Source organism: Rhipicephalus sanguineus, chromosome 10 (assembly GCF_013339695.2).
Source record: "Rhipicephalus sanguineus isolate Rsan-2018 chromosome 10, BIME_Rsan_1.4, whole genome shotgun sequence".
In the NCBI taxonomy this organism is placed as follows: Eukaryota; Metazoa; Arthropoda; class Arachnida; order Ixodida; family Ixodidae; genus Rhipicephalus; species Rhipicephalus sanguineus.
In genome coordinates this window covers 5,113,389-5,133,957 of record NC_051185.1, presented here as the reverse complement: position 1 = coordinate 5,133,957, position 20,569 = coordinate 5,113,389, and the positions used below count along the sequence as shown (strand labels likewise).

Sequence of the window (20,569 nt, the reverse complement as noted above, 5' to 3'; positions counted from 1 at the left end):
AACGCAAATGCTGTACATCTACCCGATATCATGCTGCTCCCTTATTTCAGCACTGTCATAATAGTGTCCTAAATAATTGAGAGCAGTTGTTCATCATGTACAAGCTCCTACATTGTCAGGACTTATAACTGTGGACGGTATTACATTATTGCGTCGAAATTTTCGCATTTACTCAAGTAGACCACGCAATCTCCATATTCGAGATTGTTTCAAAATGAGGAAACTTTTAATAACCGATTCGATATTCAACCCTCTTCTTTCAAGTCCAGGGTTCGCCGGAAACCCGTGTGGTCAGGAAAATTCACGGCGGAAAATAGCAAGCGCCGTTTTTCTTATTTCATTTTGTTTTTTTGTTTTAACGATTGGTCGGCGCTCGCTATTTCCCGCCAACTCTCTTCTTTCTGAAATATTTATGTTCTAATCATTACGCGAACTTCGATTATCGAACACTGCTGTGGATTAGCTGTCACAACGAATAGAACAGCTGCAACGAAATATTTTTTATATTTCGCTTGTCATTGTTCCGAAAAAAAAAAAACGCACAGAAAGCACACTATTTAAGCACCTAATCGAAGTAAGACAAACAGGTCACGCGAAGATGGAGAGTTGATGTAGTCAAGACTGAGCATTAAAAACAACAAAACTGCTACTATTTACAACTACGACTACAAAACCGCAGGTTGGAGACACCGTTTCGACAACAGGCTCGCAAGAACACAATTATTGTAAATATTATGATGACTGAACATGAAGGGAAATCTGGGCTAGCTGGTTACAGTTCGTTTTCGATCAGCTTAGCGCAAGAAAAGACGAGAACGCAGACCAAGGATGTGACGACACGAGCGCTGACTCTCAACTAAAGTTTACTGGAAGGTTTATTAGATGCGCGTGTGCATAAACTAAAGTTTATGCACACGCGTAGTTGCTTTGTGGATAGCCGGTTGGCCTCTGTATGTATTTATTCGTGTTCTACCTTCCAATAAACTTTAGTTGAGAGTCAGCGCTCGTGTCCTCACATCCTTGGTCTGCGTCCTCGTCTTTTCTTGCGCTGTAAGCTGATCGAAAATGAATTATGATGACTCTTGGCATAAGTTTCCCTTGCTCGCTTGTCTACGCATTCTAAATATCATTTCATAAACGCAAATTTTCTACGTTCAGTTTCCATGTTTAAAAGAGAAAAACGAATCGTTCTCATATTAGTAAATTACTCTTTCAAATTCCAAAATCCCCATGCTTGCTGCGAGAAGACGCTTGGCAAGCCAGGAATGGCGCAAGAAGCACCAAACACCGTGACGTCATAGGTTAAACGGCGTGTACTAGGTCCTACGTAGTTCCTAATCAATAACAATGAAGTACGTTGCCCTCTGAAGGAGCCATAGACCTAAAATACTAAGTTTCAGGAAATTATGTTGAGCCAATGTATTTATTTATTTATTTGATTTGTATACATACAAGCACAAGGACACAGGGAAAAGAGGGAGAGAGCAAGCTGGCAACTGCCACCAAGAGGGGCACAACGCCTGCCTGCCCTTTCGGGAGGAGGGAAGAGACAGAGGAAAGGAAGTTAGGAGGAGAAAAAGAGGAAAGGAGATAGGAAAGTGAACAAAAAAATTGACGAAGACGTGGACAAAAATAGGTAAACACACACACACACACATGTGACCAAAATACGAAAAACACACTTTGAAATCCGTGACGTCACCATCGGAGATTTCGGCGCGAGATCCGAAAGGAAACGTGGGTCTTAATTTTGTCCTCTATTAATAAACATATGGTGAAATTAACGACGTTAGAATTCTCAGAGTACAATTTCTCAATCTAAACCGATTCATCGTTCCACTTTAGTGTCCCTTCGAAACATTTATGATGAACCAGGCATCGGCCTTGATAAAGTTTACCACTTCATGGTTCAAGCACGATTCAATCATGATTCAAGCATAAGTCGTCAGTCTGACTAGACATGCTTCTATCTGGTGTCCCATAATGCCGGCTACACGAACCTGTAAGAATGAGGTAAGAGCAAGAAGGGAATATGATTCGCAGGCCGTCACAGAAAAGGACTTCGCCGGGGAGCGATCCATTATGTCCCGACAACGGCCCGCTGTAATGGAGTGTGGAACGATACTTGTCGCTACAGCGCGTTCACAAATGTTCCGCGCTGTCCCAGCTGGAGCGTATGTCGAGCGAGTAATATAGAGGGGAGGAGGCCGTGCGTCGTCACTTTGTTTCTTATCGTATCACATGACTGCAAAGCAGCGCAAAAAACGAAGACACAGGACGAACAGACAGGACCAAGAGCTTGGTCCTGTCTGTTCTTCCTGTGCATTCGTTTTTTGCGCTGTTTTGCAGTCGTGAAACTATACCAGCAGGCTCATTCCTAGACCCTTATCGTATCGGCCACCAACGGGACCCTTTGTCCGTGAGGACCGTTCAAGAACGGACGCATGACCGCTCCCTCCCTCTGCCTCGGACAACAACAACCCGAGAGCAAATTTTAGTGCGGCGGAAACTCGGCCGACTGGCGTCGAAAGCGGCCATAACCGTTTCTTTTTTTTTATGCCGGCGATTTCGTCACTTCTTGCTCCGCTTCCCTGCTTCGTATAACGCCGCCCCGTTTTGGGTGCGGGGCGAGCGCCGTCCGTGACCGTGCGTTCCAAATGTGGAGATCGCTCGAACGAGACCATAATTGCCGACCAGGTTTCCTGTGGACGTTCATGCGTCGAACGAGCGCCTGTGTTCTTTTTTTATGAAATCGCTGCCCTTAAGACGAGAAACAGCAGCGTCGTCTGTCATATTTATGCAGAAAAAGAAACCTTCTAATAAGCCCTCGTCAAGAATAAGCGGCGGCACGAGAACGTTTATTACAGCAAACTTGTAACAAGCGTCTTGAGAACCTGTTATTTTCGAAATGCACCACAATCTACTAATGGAAATATAGCTTTCTTGCGCGTAAGCTCGCGGCTAACGACTGGACATCTACACTGATTTTATCTTTGAAACATTTTGTTCGTCGGCTTCCCGGTCATGTTGTTTATTTACTGCGACAAGATTTAGCACACGTGGTATTGTAACTACCGCTTATATGCTTCCGTCCCGTGTGGTTATGTTTTAAGGCGCAATCGCTGTTATTTTCGATTACCCCCCCTATAGCTTATCTAGTCTGTACGTAGGGAATATAACGTCACATCACGGTGAAATCCGGTTGGATTGTAATAACAGTGTTTGTTACCAGAGAAAAGCAAGAAAACATGAACGATGAAGTGAAGCTGGCTGGCAGAGCTCGTGATCTGGTCAAAAAGGTGTCCGCAGTGACCACCTATTTTCGTGTCGTGTCACGTGTCACTGTAGCAAGTTCGTGTCTAGCAAGTTATCAACCTTATATAATAGTAATATTATTGTATTTCACTTTTTTTTTACTATTCTGGAATCGGGGATTCATGCCGTATACTCGCAAAAGTACACAGAGCATTTCATCGGACCGTCACATTTGATGCATAGAAGGCGATGTAACCTGCTTTGCAGTGCTGTTCTTTTATAATATGGACGTCACAATACAACGTTTACTCCCAATAGTCGGGCAAGTACTCCCTCACTATATATAACGAACATTGCGCAAAAGGTGTAAAAGTACACCGCCGTCGTCTTAATAGTTATATAAAGAACTGCAGAAGTAATCATATCGAATATTAACGCCAACGGAAAAGTGACGGGCGGTATTTAAAAAGTTAAGCACGACCTGCGGTTATGGAACATTTGTTCACTCATCCATTCGATAGTATATAATGTACTTCATGATTACGCCTTGGTCGTTCTCTCACGGCTGCGATGACATCAACCTGCAACTACCGTATTCGCAATTTTTTAAACATTTTCTTTAAAGGGGTGGTGCCACCAAATTTGTGGCTTGCGCATTCTTTGCTGTAAGCGTTTCCTATAGCTCCAGGAAGCATGATGCACGCACCAAGATTCATGTATTCTCGCTAAATAATGTAATATCGCCTTTTGATGTGGACAACTTTCGGTTTCGGTTTCTGGGCGCCGAGGTTGGGCAGTGACGTAGAAGTGTAGGAGGCGTTAACGTGACCACACAAGGCTGTGACGCACTTAGCCACGAAGCGATCGAAACTCGGCGAGTGATGTAGCAACCGATGCTTTGCCGGTACTGTAGTGAATTAGAATATATTCTAGTTCACTACAGCCGGTACGTACGTTGCGGAAGTGGCGGAGGTCCGGAGGCCACTCACGTTACTACAGCAGATTTGGTGTGACGTCACTACAACTTTCGTTGACCATCCTACAGATCTACGTCAGTGTTGGCGCGCTAGCGAAGGGTTTCGATCGGGAGGATGAGCATTTAGGTACACTTTGGAAGTGAATTAAAATATGTTCCAAACGTTTGCAGTGTCCGACCCTTCGTGTGGAATGTCCTTACATACAGGGGAAACCCACAACAGGCTTGTTATAGCCTCGAAATTTGATGGCACCACCCCTTTAAATATAATGTTTAAACGATGTCGGCTTCTCTACATGGCGCCAGCTATTCCTTTTCGTTGAAAATTCAAAAGGATGAAAGCTACAGACATGAAAAAAAAATTATGTTAAAGCGCATTTGAAGCTAAAGTGATTTTGTGTGGACCATACATTAAGTGTTAATGCATTACATTAAGCGTTCATACATTAAGTGTTCATACATTAAAGTTAATGTGAAACGGTAAGAAGACCAAGAACAGAATACTGACTTTTTAGTCCAGGGCTCGACGGGACACCGTCTGGCGAGGGGCATACATTTCTTGCAAATAAACAAACACTCGCCAAAGTTGCAACTTTGGCGAGTGTTTGTTTATTTGCAAGAAATACCGACTTTTATTGCGACAGCAATATTATGGGCACTCCAGGTGCATATTTGTCGTCGCCATCGGTACCGCCGTGAGGTTCTGTATAAAGGTCAAATAGATTACATCAAACGGGCGCGTGTTATAGTTAATGTTCGATTGAAAGTGTGTGCGAAGGCAGCCGACGATCGCTGCTCAACAGGAGAGGCAGCCTTTCGTCGCGCTACGTGCGGTGCTTTGTGTGCCTTTTTTCTGTCCTCGTCTTTCGCGCTGTTCCTCTTCAACGTTGTAGCGAAATCGTCGACCCCTGACTGTACGTCTTACGCGCATCCCACAGGTGCACGAGAGGCTGTCGGACTCCGAGATCCGGCGCGTCTTCCGAGTGGCATCGCGGGAAGAGGTGCCCCAGTACGAGCTCGTGCAACTGCGCGCTCGGAGGCACCAGCGCTCGGAGCGCGAAGTGGGCGGCGGCGGCGACCGGAAGGCGGTGTCCCTGCGCGCCTTCGGACGCCGCTTCGACCTGAGGCTTAAGCGGAACCGGGACTTCGAGCAGCGCGCCGCCAGGCTTCAGGTGCTGGCCGCAGAGAGCACGCCCAACGGACTCGCCTACACGCCACTCAGGGCAAAGGTGAGAGGAACATATATGTCGCTACGAGAAACAAAATGCAATGAAGGAAAGAAAGCACTGAAAACTTCTTTTGCAAGAATATATGCTTGTCGCGTATATGACGCCATTTTCGACAGCTAGCGTGCTCCTTAACAAGGTAAGCTTGCTTCATGACAGAGAAAGGGTTTCTTTAATCAGTACCGTAGAATTTTTCCTGGTGGTATACGCCTATGGCGTGCTACTTCGGACGGGCACGACTGAGAATGAAGTTATACACGCAGTGCGCGACAGATGCTGGAGCTCGACACTCTCTCACAAGAAGTGCGATAATTGTAAAAACCTGTAACAAGGTGCGTGCGCAACATGCATAATAAAATCACCATACTACAGTATGGGAAATAGATTCTGCCTTGTGCATAAGTTCGCGGATAATAACTATAAGCAGTTGCAGTAGAACAACAGATGCCCGCTTTTATCATAGTGGATATAGAAGCCCACTGCTCCCCAGGACCCGTCGATGTGCGAGTTAACACTGTTAAAAAGTAGGTCTAAAAGAGAAAAAAAAAAACGCGCCAGCTCCACTTGTATTCCTTATCCACCAGCAGAAATTCCCCCAGAAAACATAGTTAATAGGGTTCCTTGTTCTGAACCTGCGCATATTTACCGGATTTTGGTACTTCGGAACGTGGTTATACGCACACGTCATTCCCTGCACGAAATGTTGCGGTCGCGGTATGCACAACAGTACCTCGTGGAATACAAAAGCGTTAGTGAGCGCTCCATCAATGTTGTGATGACTCCCAGTCATGATAAGCCCCTACCAATTGTTAATAAAATACGCCTCTTGAAGATATGCCATAATTTTGAAAATAACGTCTGAAACAAAGTTAACTAAAGCAAAGATTGAGGTCCGAAATAGTGGATAATTGATTAAATATATTGAAGTGGAGCAAAACGTTATCGTCCACGTTGTTCGCTTATGAACGTCTTGTGATTTTTCATAGTCAAGGCGTGACCTCCGTGATTAGCTCCGGCAATGCGCCGTTGCCTAGCTAATCTCGGAGGCCATGACCAAGGCTATGAACTACTTATTTTAGTAATAGGAAGTTCAATGCGCCCACTTTCTATAGTCGGTTACAACCTAAGAATAAGTGTAAGCTCCGCCCAAAGCCGTCGTTGTACCACCCAGAGAAAGTTTGCATAGGTGCCCCATCCAATTGCATTCGCTCATTCCCGTGACGTCACGCACCTCTCGCATATGTCAGGTAACTATCTTCTTATACAGACACATGCTCGTGAGGCTGGTTTTCGGTCGAAAACGCGAACTTCCTGGAAAATTCCAGCAACGATTCCGACAATACCGCTTCGGGGAAACGTAATACTTAGGGACGATGAACTTTTAATTATTAATATTCGTAGTATTTACATACGCACAGCAAAAGTATTTACGGTTACAATGGAAAGCACTTAGCACGACTCTCTCGCACAGATGAATAGCCACAACTGAGCTCACACTTATTCTTGGAAGTTGTAACCGACTATAGTATACTTGCATTCGGAAGCAGACGTTGCTTTGCAAGAATAGCGGAGTAAAGTTAATGACAGAGCAGCAGTGTCACGCGTGGCTATAGCCGGTATGGGTATCTCGATACTGGCCGCAACGTAGCGCTCATCAACGCTGTTGCGGAGATAGTAGCAGCAAAAGGTTGTCTATAGGTAAACTTCACACCACCAGCCGACATAACCAAACCTAGCCTATTTATAACCTAACGAGGACGTCCCATAAGTCAACGCGACCTGACGCACTTATTCAAGTTCAAGACGAAAGAGAGGCCCTTATATCTTCGCAGCGGTCGATATGCCGCCCTGAATGTTTCACTTCCTGCAGCTACCGAAGGAAGGCAAATGAATGGGCCGTAGAAACATTAATCGAACATATGAGATCAGGGTTGACGCCGCAGGCAAAACGGGAGGAACGAATTGGTCTCTTGATGGGCTTTGTGCCCTGATTAGAGCGGCGAAGACAAAGACGATCTCCGGGCGCTATTATAGTGCAAGCAAATTGAACTACAAATAATCATCGGGACAAAGAAAAAGCGAATGAACAATAAAATGCAGTTATGAAATATGTCGACAGTAGACATGGCAGATAGATGGTCAACTCCCCTTGGAGAACAACGCCATGTAGACGGTGGCCGGCGCCAGTCGTCGATCCTATACGTGTTTATGACTGGGCGTTGTTAATGGCCGATTGTCGATTGTGATATTAATGCGACCCAGATGGTGGAAGCCGTTCAACCGAACAGAAACGTTCGCGAATGATGTTAACAGCGGGGCCGGTGCTGTAAGAAGGGCGAGGATTGACGGGGTAAAACAGGCAGCGGTGCCCCGCAATGACGTCATAATGCACGTGACATTGAGGACGCTCAGCGTTTGTGGAATAAAAAAAAAGGAGGGGGGGGGGGGGAGATTGTCGCGAATTTCAGCTGACGGCTAAGTTTGAGCGGCACGAACTGTGTTCGCACACACTCTTTCACAAACTCCCCTTGCGAGTAAAATATCAGCATCATTCGCAACATAAGCTCCATATTTCGATGCAAGCAATAGATACCCCAAAAATGAAATCACGGTGCGGTCGCAAGAACTTCACTGATCATAATGTGCAAGTGGTACATCTTCAAGAGGGAAAGGAAAAGTTGCATTCTTGAAAGAAAAAGAGGCAATTTCATTCCGCAAGTTCCCATGTCCATATCCAGACCCTCATTTCATATTTTTATTATTGTTTCTACATTTGCACAGAGAAGTGCAGTTATAAAAACTTCATTATTTGCACTACGTTAAGTGCATTATTCGGGATCTTCAGAGGAGCAGTTCCCTCGTTGGCGAACTTATATAGCCAGGAAAGACACAGCAATCTATTAGCACATTTGATGCGCTGAAAGCAACTATGGATAAGCACGAACTAGCCGGTCAACGCATAGTGCAAAACCGTCTTAACAGTTCAGAAACTTCAACATAGGCAACACAGTAGACGCACTTCTATGCTGCTTACACCTCGAATAGCCTACAAGCCTGACACTTGTTGCATCGCATACAGAAATATGCCATCCAAATTAAGTTAAGTGCCCGCAACGGTACGAGCTACGGGAAATTCTTATCAGTGCACTTCAGATAGGCACTGCCTAAGTTCTTGCGCAGATCGCTTGTACCGTTTTCGGGCGTAAAGATATTGGCTCTCAAGGCTTCAGGAGCTTTCTTTGCGGAGAGTAATCTAATAAATGCTTCGTGAACGGTAGTTAATGTCCACTTATAATTTCGTCAATATCCGCACGCTTATATTACTCTTGCGTTCTAGTTTGTGGTGTCGTCGTCAAGCACCACCGCGGGTTCGAGCGCTGGGAGCTTCATGCAGGCTGCCGCGTCCTCGTTCGTCCCGCGTCCGTGTACCGTTCGCACTGCTGCGCGCGAGAACTCGGCCCGTCACCGCGAAGGGACGGCGAGCCGTCGCGCGCAGCGAGGGAGACCCTAGGCGTCACTCTCTAAATTAGTGATTTATTACTGGGATTACAAAGAGATCAAAAATTCGACACAGCCAATCGTACGTAACATAATTGCACAGGACACCAATTAGCTAATTCAAGTTACCAAATGTGGCCGCGAATGGCACACCTATAAAACAAGCAAACAAAGAACCAGGTTTGGAGAGCCGACCTACCCTTCGGCCAGCGCTCCCGCGATCTCGCACCCCAGAGCAGAAGAAACAGAAGAAACACTTAAAAGGAACATACGGTGCACGATCGCGAGGCGCTGCCTCGGGACTTCGGGACCGCGGAGGGTAGCGCGCGCCCGCTGAGGCCGGAGCCCCGACAAAACGACGTAACCGCCGGCAGGCGGCGAAGAACAAAGAACAAAGGATCGCCGCCGCTCGGAGCGGCCAAAACGCGTACGCACCCTTCGAGGTCCCCAAGTGGTCTCTCTCTCCGAACCTCGGCGCGCGCCCCCGCGTCTAGGCGAGCGCGAGCCAGGTCCGAATCCCGCCAAAACTGGGCCAATGGGGCATCGTGTTTAACATTTGAGGGCGGGGTGGCAGCAAGGAAGAAACAAGCGGAAAGACAGGGAGGTTAGCCAGTTCTTAGACCGGCTGGCTACCCTGTGCTGGGGGAAGGGGTAAGGGGGATAAAAGATGATAGAAGAGAGATGTTAGAAAAAAGGGTGGCACGGTGGCAGCAAAGTGACAGCGATTGATGACCAGCTGCCACCCGTCCGGTCGAAAGGAGAGAGACACGGGAATTCGTCAAGGGAAGATGGCGTCGAGCCACTGACGCGGACGCCTGAATTCCCACAAGTTACGGTTTTTATCGCGATTTGCAGACTTGATATAGTGGTTTGCCATTGGACTTTTGAGAGTGCTTTACATTATAATATTTTGTTGTTGTTGTTGTTGTTGCTGCTGCTGCTGTTCATACCAATGCTTGCGGTACAGCCTACCTATAGTAATGGTGAAGCTTCTTATTTTTGCCGCCTTTAATAAAACAGAAAAAGAAAGATAACAGCGGATGTAAAATTCACCGCACAATACCTCGCTATGAGTTTTTTGTCTCCTGATTGTGAAGTGCTTCCACGCGTTCTGCAGGATGAGGAGGTGCCCGATGACCTCTGGTCCAGAGCAGGCGCTTACCAGGACCACACCAACATGGCCGCCCTCGTCCTCAGTCAAGACAAGCTGGGACACCTTCGCATGGTGAGACGTACAGCTGTCGCACGGGCCGCGCATGACACTCTGCCTGTAGCGGAAAACCACCACCCCACCTTTCAACCTTGCTTCTGCGCGCAGCACGCGGTGGCATACGTCAGCCACCGCAGAGAATGGTCTATGTGTGCACATCTACCCACAACTAAGTTTGTCCCCTTGCTCTGGCCACTTACAGGTCCTTGCATGCAGTTCCTGATGCCTCTCGTACCAGTGTTCGGGATTTCCTCCAAGCGCTTCTTTTGTGGCTGTCCTGCATTCCCATCCGCCATTTTTTCTCCTTTTGTCTGAGATCACGCGACAGGCTTACCGAGTTCTAACGCGCGCATCAGATCATTACAGACTATTAGTCATAACATGAACCTCGATCGTGAATAAGAAACATTACTGACGAGCTTTTATAGTGATCTGTGGAACGCGAACTTGGGTTTTTGTATGCCACTCCGTGAGAAATCACAGTTTAGCACCCACATTTGAGTTGGTGGTCATAGTAAATATTGAGAAGGCGGGTGAGCAGAACATTGCGACGAGGCGTCGTCGTAGCCGGCCTCGCCGACGTTGTGGTGAGTAGGCACACTTCTCTTCCGGTACATTACAACCCAAAGAAATGGCGCTTCAGCGGTTACTGACGTTCATTGCTGCGCCTGCGTGGTTCGCTTAACCGGTTTTCAATGCTTTAGAGACAGCTGTCTTTAGCTTTGTAAAGTTAAGGCAAAACAAGCTCAACAGATATACAAGAATCGGCAAAACGACCAAGCCTTTCCTTAGGCGGATGTGAACATGAGCAAAACAAAACAGAACAAGCACTTACGTGAGACGGTAATGTATACATACCGAAACATTAACGCCCGTACCTTCTAACCCTTTCCCTAAGACCTCTTTCTCTGAACATTTCAGAGTTCTGGACTTGGAGCTTGCTTCCGTGCCCCAAACAATCTTGTGCCAGATGTTTCAGGCTTTCATTGCGTACACTCTGTTGCTGCACTCTGATCTGTAAGGTTTACAGCACCGTACTTGAAGACGTGACGTACCAAGAAAAAAAAAAACACGTAGTATACTTTATGGTAACCAATATGCTAACAAAAATGAACGAAAATAGCAAACATAAAGCTTCACTCGAACTGCGTGAAAACAATACTAATGCTTAGTTCTTATTTAAGTGAGTCTCTATACAGACAACTAATCAACAATATGCATCATACTGCTCTAAACAAGTCCTTTCAAGGCTGAACACGTGACTAATTTATGTGAGCGATCATCTGTGGCTCTATATAGTAAACCGATTAAAGCTGAACACAAGGCAGAGCTCCTGTAGTTGTTACGGCAGAAGAAATTAGCAATACAGCAATTCTTCCGATGTAAAACAACGCAAAAGTGATATTCAATAATTCTCGGCAGCCTTTCTTGAGAACGGAGCGGAAAACAAACAAAACACGTTAATGAACGTTCTAATATATGTAATAGCTTGCTAAATGTTTTGCTTCGGTGTGCAAATCTCAAATATCCTAATTCTTTCTTAACCGCAATGCAGTGACATATGTTTCCCGATTACTAAGGGCAACTCTGTCGCTATAAAACTTGCATAAATCAAGTGCACGAATATTCACTAATGCGCTTGTGAGCACTGTATGGCTGGACAACCAGTATTTGGGAGGCATGTCTTTGTCTTCGCGACCCTCTAAACGATCACCCTTCCAGGAGGGGACGCTCGGAGAAGACCTCGCCATCTCTCCTCTTCCAACGCGGCTGAACGTGAGCGCCGACGAAACTTACTACGACGCCAGGGGCAACGCAGATGACGAGGGATTCTTGGACGAGGACGACGCCTCGCCCAGGCACGTGGTCTTCAAACGACCCGGCAGCAGCGAGTCATCCTCGACCTTTGGCACCGGAGGTGACGCCAAGGGCGACCCACTCAGTGACTACGCGCACCTGGACGACGCCTTCTTTAGGTATAGGATCGTGAGGAACAGAACGTCAACAACGGCACCACCTCCGCTCCAGAAGCTCGGCCACAAGTCTCGGCGACGGCGGGCCTCCGACCCGGACACCGTGTGGCCGGAGATACTGTTGATCGTCGATTACGACACGTACCTCCTACATGGCCGCAGTCACACGGATATCAAGCGCTACCTGGTCAGCTTCTGGAACGGCGTAGACTTGCGCTACCGGCTGCTCTCCAGTCCGCGGGTCAAAATCAGCCTGGCGGGAATGATCGTGGCCAAGGACCGCGACGCGACGCCCTACCTGGAGCGGAATCGGCTTCGGGCGCCCAACGAGGACGCCATCGACGTAGCCGGAGCGCTGACCGACATGGGGAAGTACCTGTACCGCGAGGACCGACTGCCCACCTACGACCTAGCGGTAGTGGTTACCAAGCTGGACATGTGCCGCCGGCACCTGGAAGGCGGCCGCTGTAACCGTGGTACGGCCGGGTTCGCCTACGTCGGTGGCGCCTGCGTGGTCAACAAGCGACTGGAGAAGGTCAACAGCGTGGCCATCATCGAAGACAGCGGCGGTTTCTCGGGCATCATCGTGGCTGCTCACGAGGTCGGACACTTGCTGGGGTGCGTCCACGACGGATCTCCGGCGCCTGGATACCTCGGAGGTAACGTCCATAAGCTTGTCTATGTATGTCTGTAAATTACTTACAACGAATCAAGTTTGCAGTGTTGCAGAGCAGGCGGCCACGTTCTGCATTCTGCATCGTATCAATATGCTGCCGAACTACTCTCATATGTCTAGGTGTCTGCGCCAATTAGTCATGTTATATCGCTTTAATGCAGCTCTCATCCCTTCTTGAGAAACAAAACAGAGACCTATTTCGGGAGTTTATATAAAAGCGGCATAAGCACATAAACGTCGGAAATGGCTTTTCACAATTCGAACAACCTAACAACGACTCGAAAGGACCAGTAAGATTAAAAGAAACGCTTGATTTCAAAGGAGATCCAATGGTAGCTAACTGTCAAATGTATCGAGAAATGGGCACCCCACCGGAGCTTCCCCGCGTGTATTTATTAATGTGTATACACAGAGAGCTTCGATGCACGATTACTTCAGCCAACGTTCGGAGCCGTTCGTAAAGAAAATGACCCCATTTCTGAATATTATGTATCGTAAAGAAGTCTCGAGAAAATAAAATTGATGCTTCTTCCTTCTCGGACGTCCGCAATGTGTGAACCGCTGTGGCATACCTCAATTTGTTATCGTAATCAGCGTCGTGTCATCGTTGTCATCATAATTATATTGCCGCCATCTGGCCATGTTTCAAATATGGTTTTCATCCTGTACCCGTTCTGCGATTTTCTTCTCGTTGGTTTTCGGTTGACCAGAGGCTCAATTTACAAAGCTTTTCGTTCGAACTGAACTTTGTGTTGGGGCCAACCGCTTCCGCATTTGTGGTGAGCATCAGAATTGACCGGAATTTCCTGTTAGGAATAAGGGTAGTAGCGCAATAGTTTCTTTCCGAAAAGGGTCAAGTTTTGTTTTGGCATAAATACTGATCACAAGGAGGCGCTTCCTGCCGTCTTCAATTGTCTTAAAGGAAGCGTATGAAGGAGTGCTGCTTAATTTTTCATCACTTCGAATCGACTACGTTGCAAAAATTCCTGGAGAATTTTTGACAGTGCGTTTTTTTTTTGTCATTCGTGTTCACTCGCGTAATGAAGGTACCCCTCATCGGCACCGCACCAAAACATATCGACACTTGAGATGTGTTGTTCAATACACACCTGTAGTACTCAAGATAGCTTACCTAGCTCGACCTTCAGGCGGCATATGGAAACGCGAAGCTTTCAACGCTTTTGCTGCCATCTTCACACTACTCGTAAGAACAATGCATGAAGGAAACCTCTTTGCGGGAAAGTAGAGTGCACATGATAACCCCTTACGCACAGTAACGTCAGCTTTATATTTCTTTCAATTCTAAGGCTTTTTGAAGACAACCGGAGCGAACGAGCGCTCGAAACTTTTACGCTAGGGAACATTCATCCGCGGGTCTACGCACAATTACTGTTCTTCTTTCTTTTCCTTCTCTCCTCCTTGCCCCTCACGTGCTCGAGACAAGAAGTTTATTAAGATCGGGCGGCACATATCTGCTAACATCAGAACTGATAATATCGTTCAGTAAGAGGTTTCTCATAGATAAATTTTTCTAGACACAATTCATAATTAGCTTGTACAGCAAATAAGCATGAAAAAAAAAAGAACACACAATAAAAAACGATGGAAATGAATATTGTAGGTGCCACATTAAGAGCACCTACAATACAGTATGACATCCTGTAGACGAAGTGGGAAAAAAGAAAAACGGTTTGTGCAGGCCCCATGAGACTTAAGCCAGACATCTGACGATCGATCGCCCACGAAAAGGAAACACAGGTCTGCAAGGGAGAGAGAGAGAGAGACGTACTGTTTTCAGAATCAGAGAATTGACGGAGTTTTCAGGCACTAGACTTGTTTGGCGCATAAGATAAGCGCTTGATAAGCTTCAGGAGAGGCCCAAAGAAGGGAAATGGGGCTCTTTACTTTGCTAGACGCAACCTAAAGAAGCTAACAGACAATGGAGCCAAGGAAGGCATAATGGAAGTAATTATGACGTAATTGGAAATTAATTAAAGTGGACGAAAATCCACTTGCCGTCTGTAGGGACCGGACCTACAACAACCGTCGAATAACGCTTCCGATGCTCTACCAACTGAGCTACGGCAAGTGGTCGTTCTCACTTCCCTTTACTTCTGTGCTTGTAATCTTGGCAGTGTTAGCCGGCGCCACTCGTAGCCGTCGCAGCGAGTCTAGAACATGACTATTAAAATGAGCGCGAAATAACGCGAAACAAAACGAAGAAAACCATAGGACAAGCACATATCCTATAGCCGTTCTGTATCCTGTGTTCCACACATGCAAGAACACTCTTGCGGTGTGATTTGCTACGCAAATAAATCTTCTCGACGACGGTAATGACTTAGTTCCTGCGTTCAGGTCCCGGCGCCCAGCGGTGTCCCTGGGAAGACGGCTTCATCATGAGCGACCTGCGGCACACGGAACGAGGTTTCCGCTGGTCATCGTGTAGCGTGCAGCAGTTCCGCCACTTCCTGTTGGGCGAGACGGCCAGCTGCCTCTACAACTACCCGCATGAGAACCAGCTGCTGGCACGCATGCTGCCTGGTTCCATGCTTAGCCTCGACGACCAGTGCCGAAGAGACCGAGGAACCACCGCTTGCTTCGTACGTGCACTCTTCTTTAGGTTTAGGATGAAGAAGAAGGCAGAGAGGTTATTCAGACATTAGCATCCGGTTTGCTACCCCGCAATGGGGTGAGCAACTAGGGGTTGGAAAGAGGGCGCAGAGAGAGAGAAATAGAAAACTTGGAGGACGCTTGACGTTCGCCTTCAAGAGTAGAACGCGATAGCTTAATCGGGCGCCGTGTGCACCGCCTTCTCAAATGCCAGCCTGGCTTCGGTTCTCGGTGTGCATGCCTCAACCGTGCCGTATAAAGAAACGAACGACTGGGCACGTAACATTGGCCGTTTCAAGGTATCCTGGAATGCCTACTGCACGTACAGTTGTTGAGTGCCCACTACGCCATAATTATTCCTTTTGCGAATCAGCGAAGGGCCCACTATACGCGGCCGTAAGGCGACACGCGAACCTATGTAGCTGTTCACTTTGTTGATGCTTTTGCTGATGATGATGATCAAATGTGTCTGAGTGCTTTGTAAAGGGTGGGCTTTTAAAAGACCCACTCGTTGCGCAATTCACATGCAAATCGTTGCGTAATTCACGCAATATTACATGCATTAATGAGACTCCTTCCACTACATGACATTCATATAGTGTTTTTTTTTTTTTCGAAGCAGTTTCAAGAAATAGCGTGGCTCTGTGGTAGAGCACCTGCTTGCCCCGCAGACGTCCTGAGTTGAATTCTCACTCGAACCCGTACATTTTTATTATCTCTCTTATTTGCATCTTTCTTGATTTTTCGGTCACGGACAAGATGATGATTTTTCGCTTACAACCAACGAAGCTGTCACCGACGCCGACATCGGAATTTCCGCGAAACGAGCTCTTTAAGGCTATCGCGTTAAAACGACGCATACAGGGAAGAAGGTAAAAAACACATAGGACGGGCGTTCTAATTAGAGCTGTTTAGAGGGCTCGGTCGGTGGATCGCAAGAAGCGCAATGGCGCTTTCACAGTCTTCAATAAGACTTCAGTTGGGCCTAGCTGGTGCATAATCCTGAGCTTAAAGTTACAGCGCAAACACACAAGACGCCCACCGAAGGAAAGACACGATACACACACCGCGCTTGTGTTTGTCGTGTCTTTTCTGCGATGGGGCATCTTGTGTGTTTACGCTGCATCAACCTCAGGAAATTGAACGGCCTTCTTCGGCAACGAGTGTCAACGACCACTGTTCACTTAAGATTCTTGATCCCGGCCGCCTCAGTCGCATTTTATATGGGAGCGAAAATGGTAGAGTAGAAGCCCGTGTGCTGCGCATTTTCAGTGCACGTAAAGGACTCCATGTGGTCGAAATTTCTGGAGCCCTTCACTACAACATGCCTCATAATCATGTCCTGGTTTTGGAACGTAAAACCCCAGATATTATTATTACTCAGAATTTTTTGTGGCTACGACAGGTTGAGAAGCACAGATGTGTGTCGATTTTCGTCCAGGAGGCTTTTTTTTTTTTTCAATAAGCATACTGACGCCTTGCTTTTTTAAAGCTTGCCGCTGTCTGGGTTTTTGTATGTTTCATTCAAGAGTGTAATTCTAAAGCCTTCTCGTCTGCTGCTCGTCAACTTGCAGAAGGACTCCCGTGTGTGCGCCCAGCTGTTCTGCTACGATAGCTCGTCGGGCTACTGCGTCTCCTATCGACCGGCCGCCGAGGGATCACCCTGCGGAGACGGTCAAGTAAGTGCCGCGAGCAGCCAAGCGGGACCACGCTGGCAAGACAGTGTTGTGACCAATTATAACTGAAACCAAGCTCTGTCGACAATGCTGAGCACATGTCGGCAGGCTGCTAAGCAGCGCTGGACAGAACATCTGCCGCGCAGTGCGAATGAAACGGCCTGAGCGCGACACTTGAAAAAAAAAAACAAAAGTGCACTAATAGGTGGCTAACATGTAAGGTAGGTTTAATGCGCGCGGTAATGAGCGGTGTTAGAAGCACTGATCTACTGTCGTAAGGTAGGACGAACGGTGTCAGCAACTCTGTGACCTGTGATTGCTGACACTTAATCCAGCGTAAACTCTGGTACAAATTCTCGCACTGCAATTTCTTGCATTTTGAAATAAATCGTTGAAGGCCACGCAAGGTAAATTCATACAGCCAGAATCTGTAAAGAATGTGAGGTTTTTAAGGTAATAAACTGAACTGAAGCTTAATATCATAGGCAAGCTTGTTTTTGAATAGTACATGATATTGTCTGGCGGCTACGAAACTCTACCGTATAAAAGTAAAAATTCACAACCACCCGTTTGTAGCACAAAGCTACAAGGAAACGCACAAAAATTTTTTTAGAAAGAAAGCTTTGACGCAAAAATCGTCCTGGTCCAGGAATCGAACCCAGGACCAACGCTTATCCGGGGCTGTCGCTCTACCAGCTGATCTAACCAGGATGCTATCAATTGGCAGCGGGAATTAAACGACAATTCGAAGCACATGGGCACGGAATGTTGCAAATCACTCCTGCGGAATGCCGCAAGGTGGCGGAATGGCTCTGAAAGGAATCACTTACAACCACCCATTTCTAGCTTTAAACCACAAAGAGGTGGTAGTCTCTCCCACCACCTTGCGGGATCCCGCAGAGCTGATTTGCAAAACCTTGCACTCGTTCAGAGCGGAAGGAATTATACGGGCAAAACACAGAATACCTTTGGCAGTTAACACGACTCTCAAGCTCAGAACTATGCTTTTGGTCATGAAGAGATAAACCATACCACGATTTCGGTTATCGATCACCGATGAGTGTAATTGAGGAACTGTTGTCACATAAAGAAAGGCACAGTTGAATTCCGCCTCTGCCGACTGCAGTCGAGAACGGTGAACGTGAATGTTATTCGACTTAGATTGGAGTTGAAGATATTGTAGTTATTTTTTTTTTGTCTGATAACACCATCCCCATGATAACACCACGTGCACCACCCGCACCATTGCAGACATGAACGCGCATACAGTGTTTTCAGATGGGTAGGAAACTCCCATTTCGGATGCTACTGCATATATGTTGTATTGCCGAATTTGCCGAATTGCGATATCGGGCAGTGAATCAGTGAGAAGCACGATAAAACGAAAGATACGGAAGCTATTTCTTAATGATCATTCCCAGAATACTAACGGCAATATTTGATCTTCCTCGAAGGGATGCTAAGAAAGAGAGTTATGCGAGTGCTTATAGTCTGTTGAAGACGCTGGGTTGTTGGATATCTTTTACATTTAGCTATGACGAGCTCTTTACTATACCCAGCAGTTCTGACATTTGTTATAACATGCATGAATTATGCCTGGCATGATCCCAGATGCCACGCTTATTGCGATCGCAACCGAGCTGAGAATATCGAAGGCAACTATGATAGCGAATCGTACTTAATGTATATTTCACAATAAGCAATAAGCGCCTGGTGACACGCCCCAGCTATAAACGCATGAGATGCCGCAGGTGGAACTGCCTACCATGCCCGCCTACTGCCGCACCACTACCGCTACCTACAGAAGTAGTCAGTCCCCTACACGAAGCCGATTAAGTTGCACGTGTCGAGAAGGAACTTCCGGGCGTCTTCCGCTTCCCGTCATCTGGCACTTAACGGTGGCTTGCGAAAAATTGGCGACCTTGGATACCATATCTATACGACGGCAGCGCATCGAAATGGAAAGAACAAAAGAAAGCGGACCGACAGCTGCAGAGTTTATCACCCGGAAGAAAGCGCCGGAGAACGTGTGCAATAATGCTCATTAAAAACCGTTGCTCGGCACGTGGAAGAAAAAGGGGTATCGAGTAAAATTACAGCAAGAGCTAATAGGGCTGTATGCAATAATTTCGTTAATTTTTTTTTAATGAAATGATGAATAGGAGAAATTGGTGCCTTTATGGCGGCACCGGCTACTCCTTCACGCTTAGCCAACGCAATATATGATACTTAAAAAAGTAAATAATAAGGGTCCAAAATATGTCACACTGTAGAACACAAGGTGTGCAAATAGACGTGAGTCACAAGTAGTCAAGCACGAGTTCAGGTAGGTAAACTACGTTCACACGTACAGCACAAAGTCAGATGTTCTGTATGGCTTGACATGCACAGGAAAACAGGCAAAGGACAAATATTTACACTGCAAAGAAAATACTTAGTCCATGGCCAACAGCGAGCTGTCAGAAAAGAGCGCTTGTTGCCTTGAAGTTTCTCGAACATAGAAATGTTTTATGGAAATATTAAGGCACACTTTTTAAAGAAAGTAAAATGCGTAACATTAATCTTGGTTTGTGTTCAGAATTGTAATTTTTTGTTATTATTCGTCCCTCAACATGGTGCTACAATTTTCGCATTTGCGGGTAGTGGTCATCCTACATTATCCGCGCTCGTTTTGATACTTTCGTTAAATGTTTTACAGGACTGAGAAGGCATTGAACGGAGTTAAACGTGCAGGGGCAACGTTCAGGAAAATGAGATTGCTGACGCCATAAAACGACAGCGTAGTGCCTCAATTACGTCCCTCTAGAACAGGGGTCTCAAACAGGCGGCCCGCGACCCGCACATGACTGTCTTCATACCACACTTTTTTATTTACTAATAAGTATGTTCGTGAGCTACAACACATGCATGACTGGTCTAAAGCATTGTTTTCATACGGCACCCCATGTGGTCACCATGTGTTAAAAAATTGCCGTGAAACAAAAGCTATATTTCAGATAGCGAGGGGTTCCAGCCAACTACTTGGACGAGAAGGGGAGACGACACATCCCTTCTGTCCTCGTCCAAGTAGTTGGCTGGAACCCTTCGCCAACGAGCTCAGGAAAGCACAATTCTATATTTCAGAATCGACGTCCAATTTTAGTCATTTTGGCCATAGGTATCGACATGTTGTAATCCTGGCGCCAAGCCCCGCCACGGTGGTCTAGTGGTTATGGCGCTCGACTGCTGACCCGAAGATCGCGGGATCGAATCCCGGCCGCGGCGGCAGCATTTTCGATGGAGGCGAAAATGTTTGAGGCCCGTGTACTTAAATTTAGGTGCACGTTAAACAACCCCAGGTGGTCGAAATTTCTGGAGCCCTCCACTACGGCGTCTCTCATAATCATATCGTGGTTTTGGGACGTTAAACCCCAGATATTAAATTATTAATCCTGGCGCCAAATCTGCTTCAGAAATGACCCGTAAA

General features: G+C 46.7%; 1 protein-coding gene across 3 annotated transcripts in view; it reads left to right on the top strand.

Annotated features, from left to right (window-relative positions):
• Window positions 1–20,569, top strand: part of LOC119406883 (A disintegrin and metalloproteinase with thrombospondin motifs 16) — a 237,870-nt gene that overhangs the window by 205,855 nt on the left and 11,446 nt on the right. For all 3 annotated transcript variants that reach the window (XM_037673654.2, XM_049420014.1, XM_037673653.2), the window contains exons 3-7: window positions 5,170–5,460; window positions 10,073–10,180; window positions 11,888–12,797; window positions 15,173–15,417; window positions 17,002–17,106. In XM_037673654.2, the coding sequence (XP_037529582.1) occupies window positions 5,170–5,460; window positions 10,073–10,180; window positions 11,888–12,797; window positions 15,173–15,417; window positions 17,002–17,106 (1,659 nt within the window). The remainder of the gene's footprint in view (window positions 1–5,169; window positions 5,461–10,072; window positions 10,181–11,887; window positions 12,798–15,172; window positions 15,418–17,001; window positions 17,107–20,569) is intronic.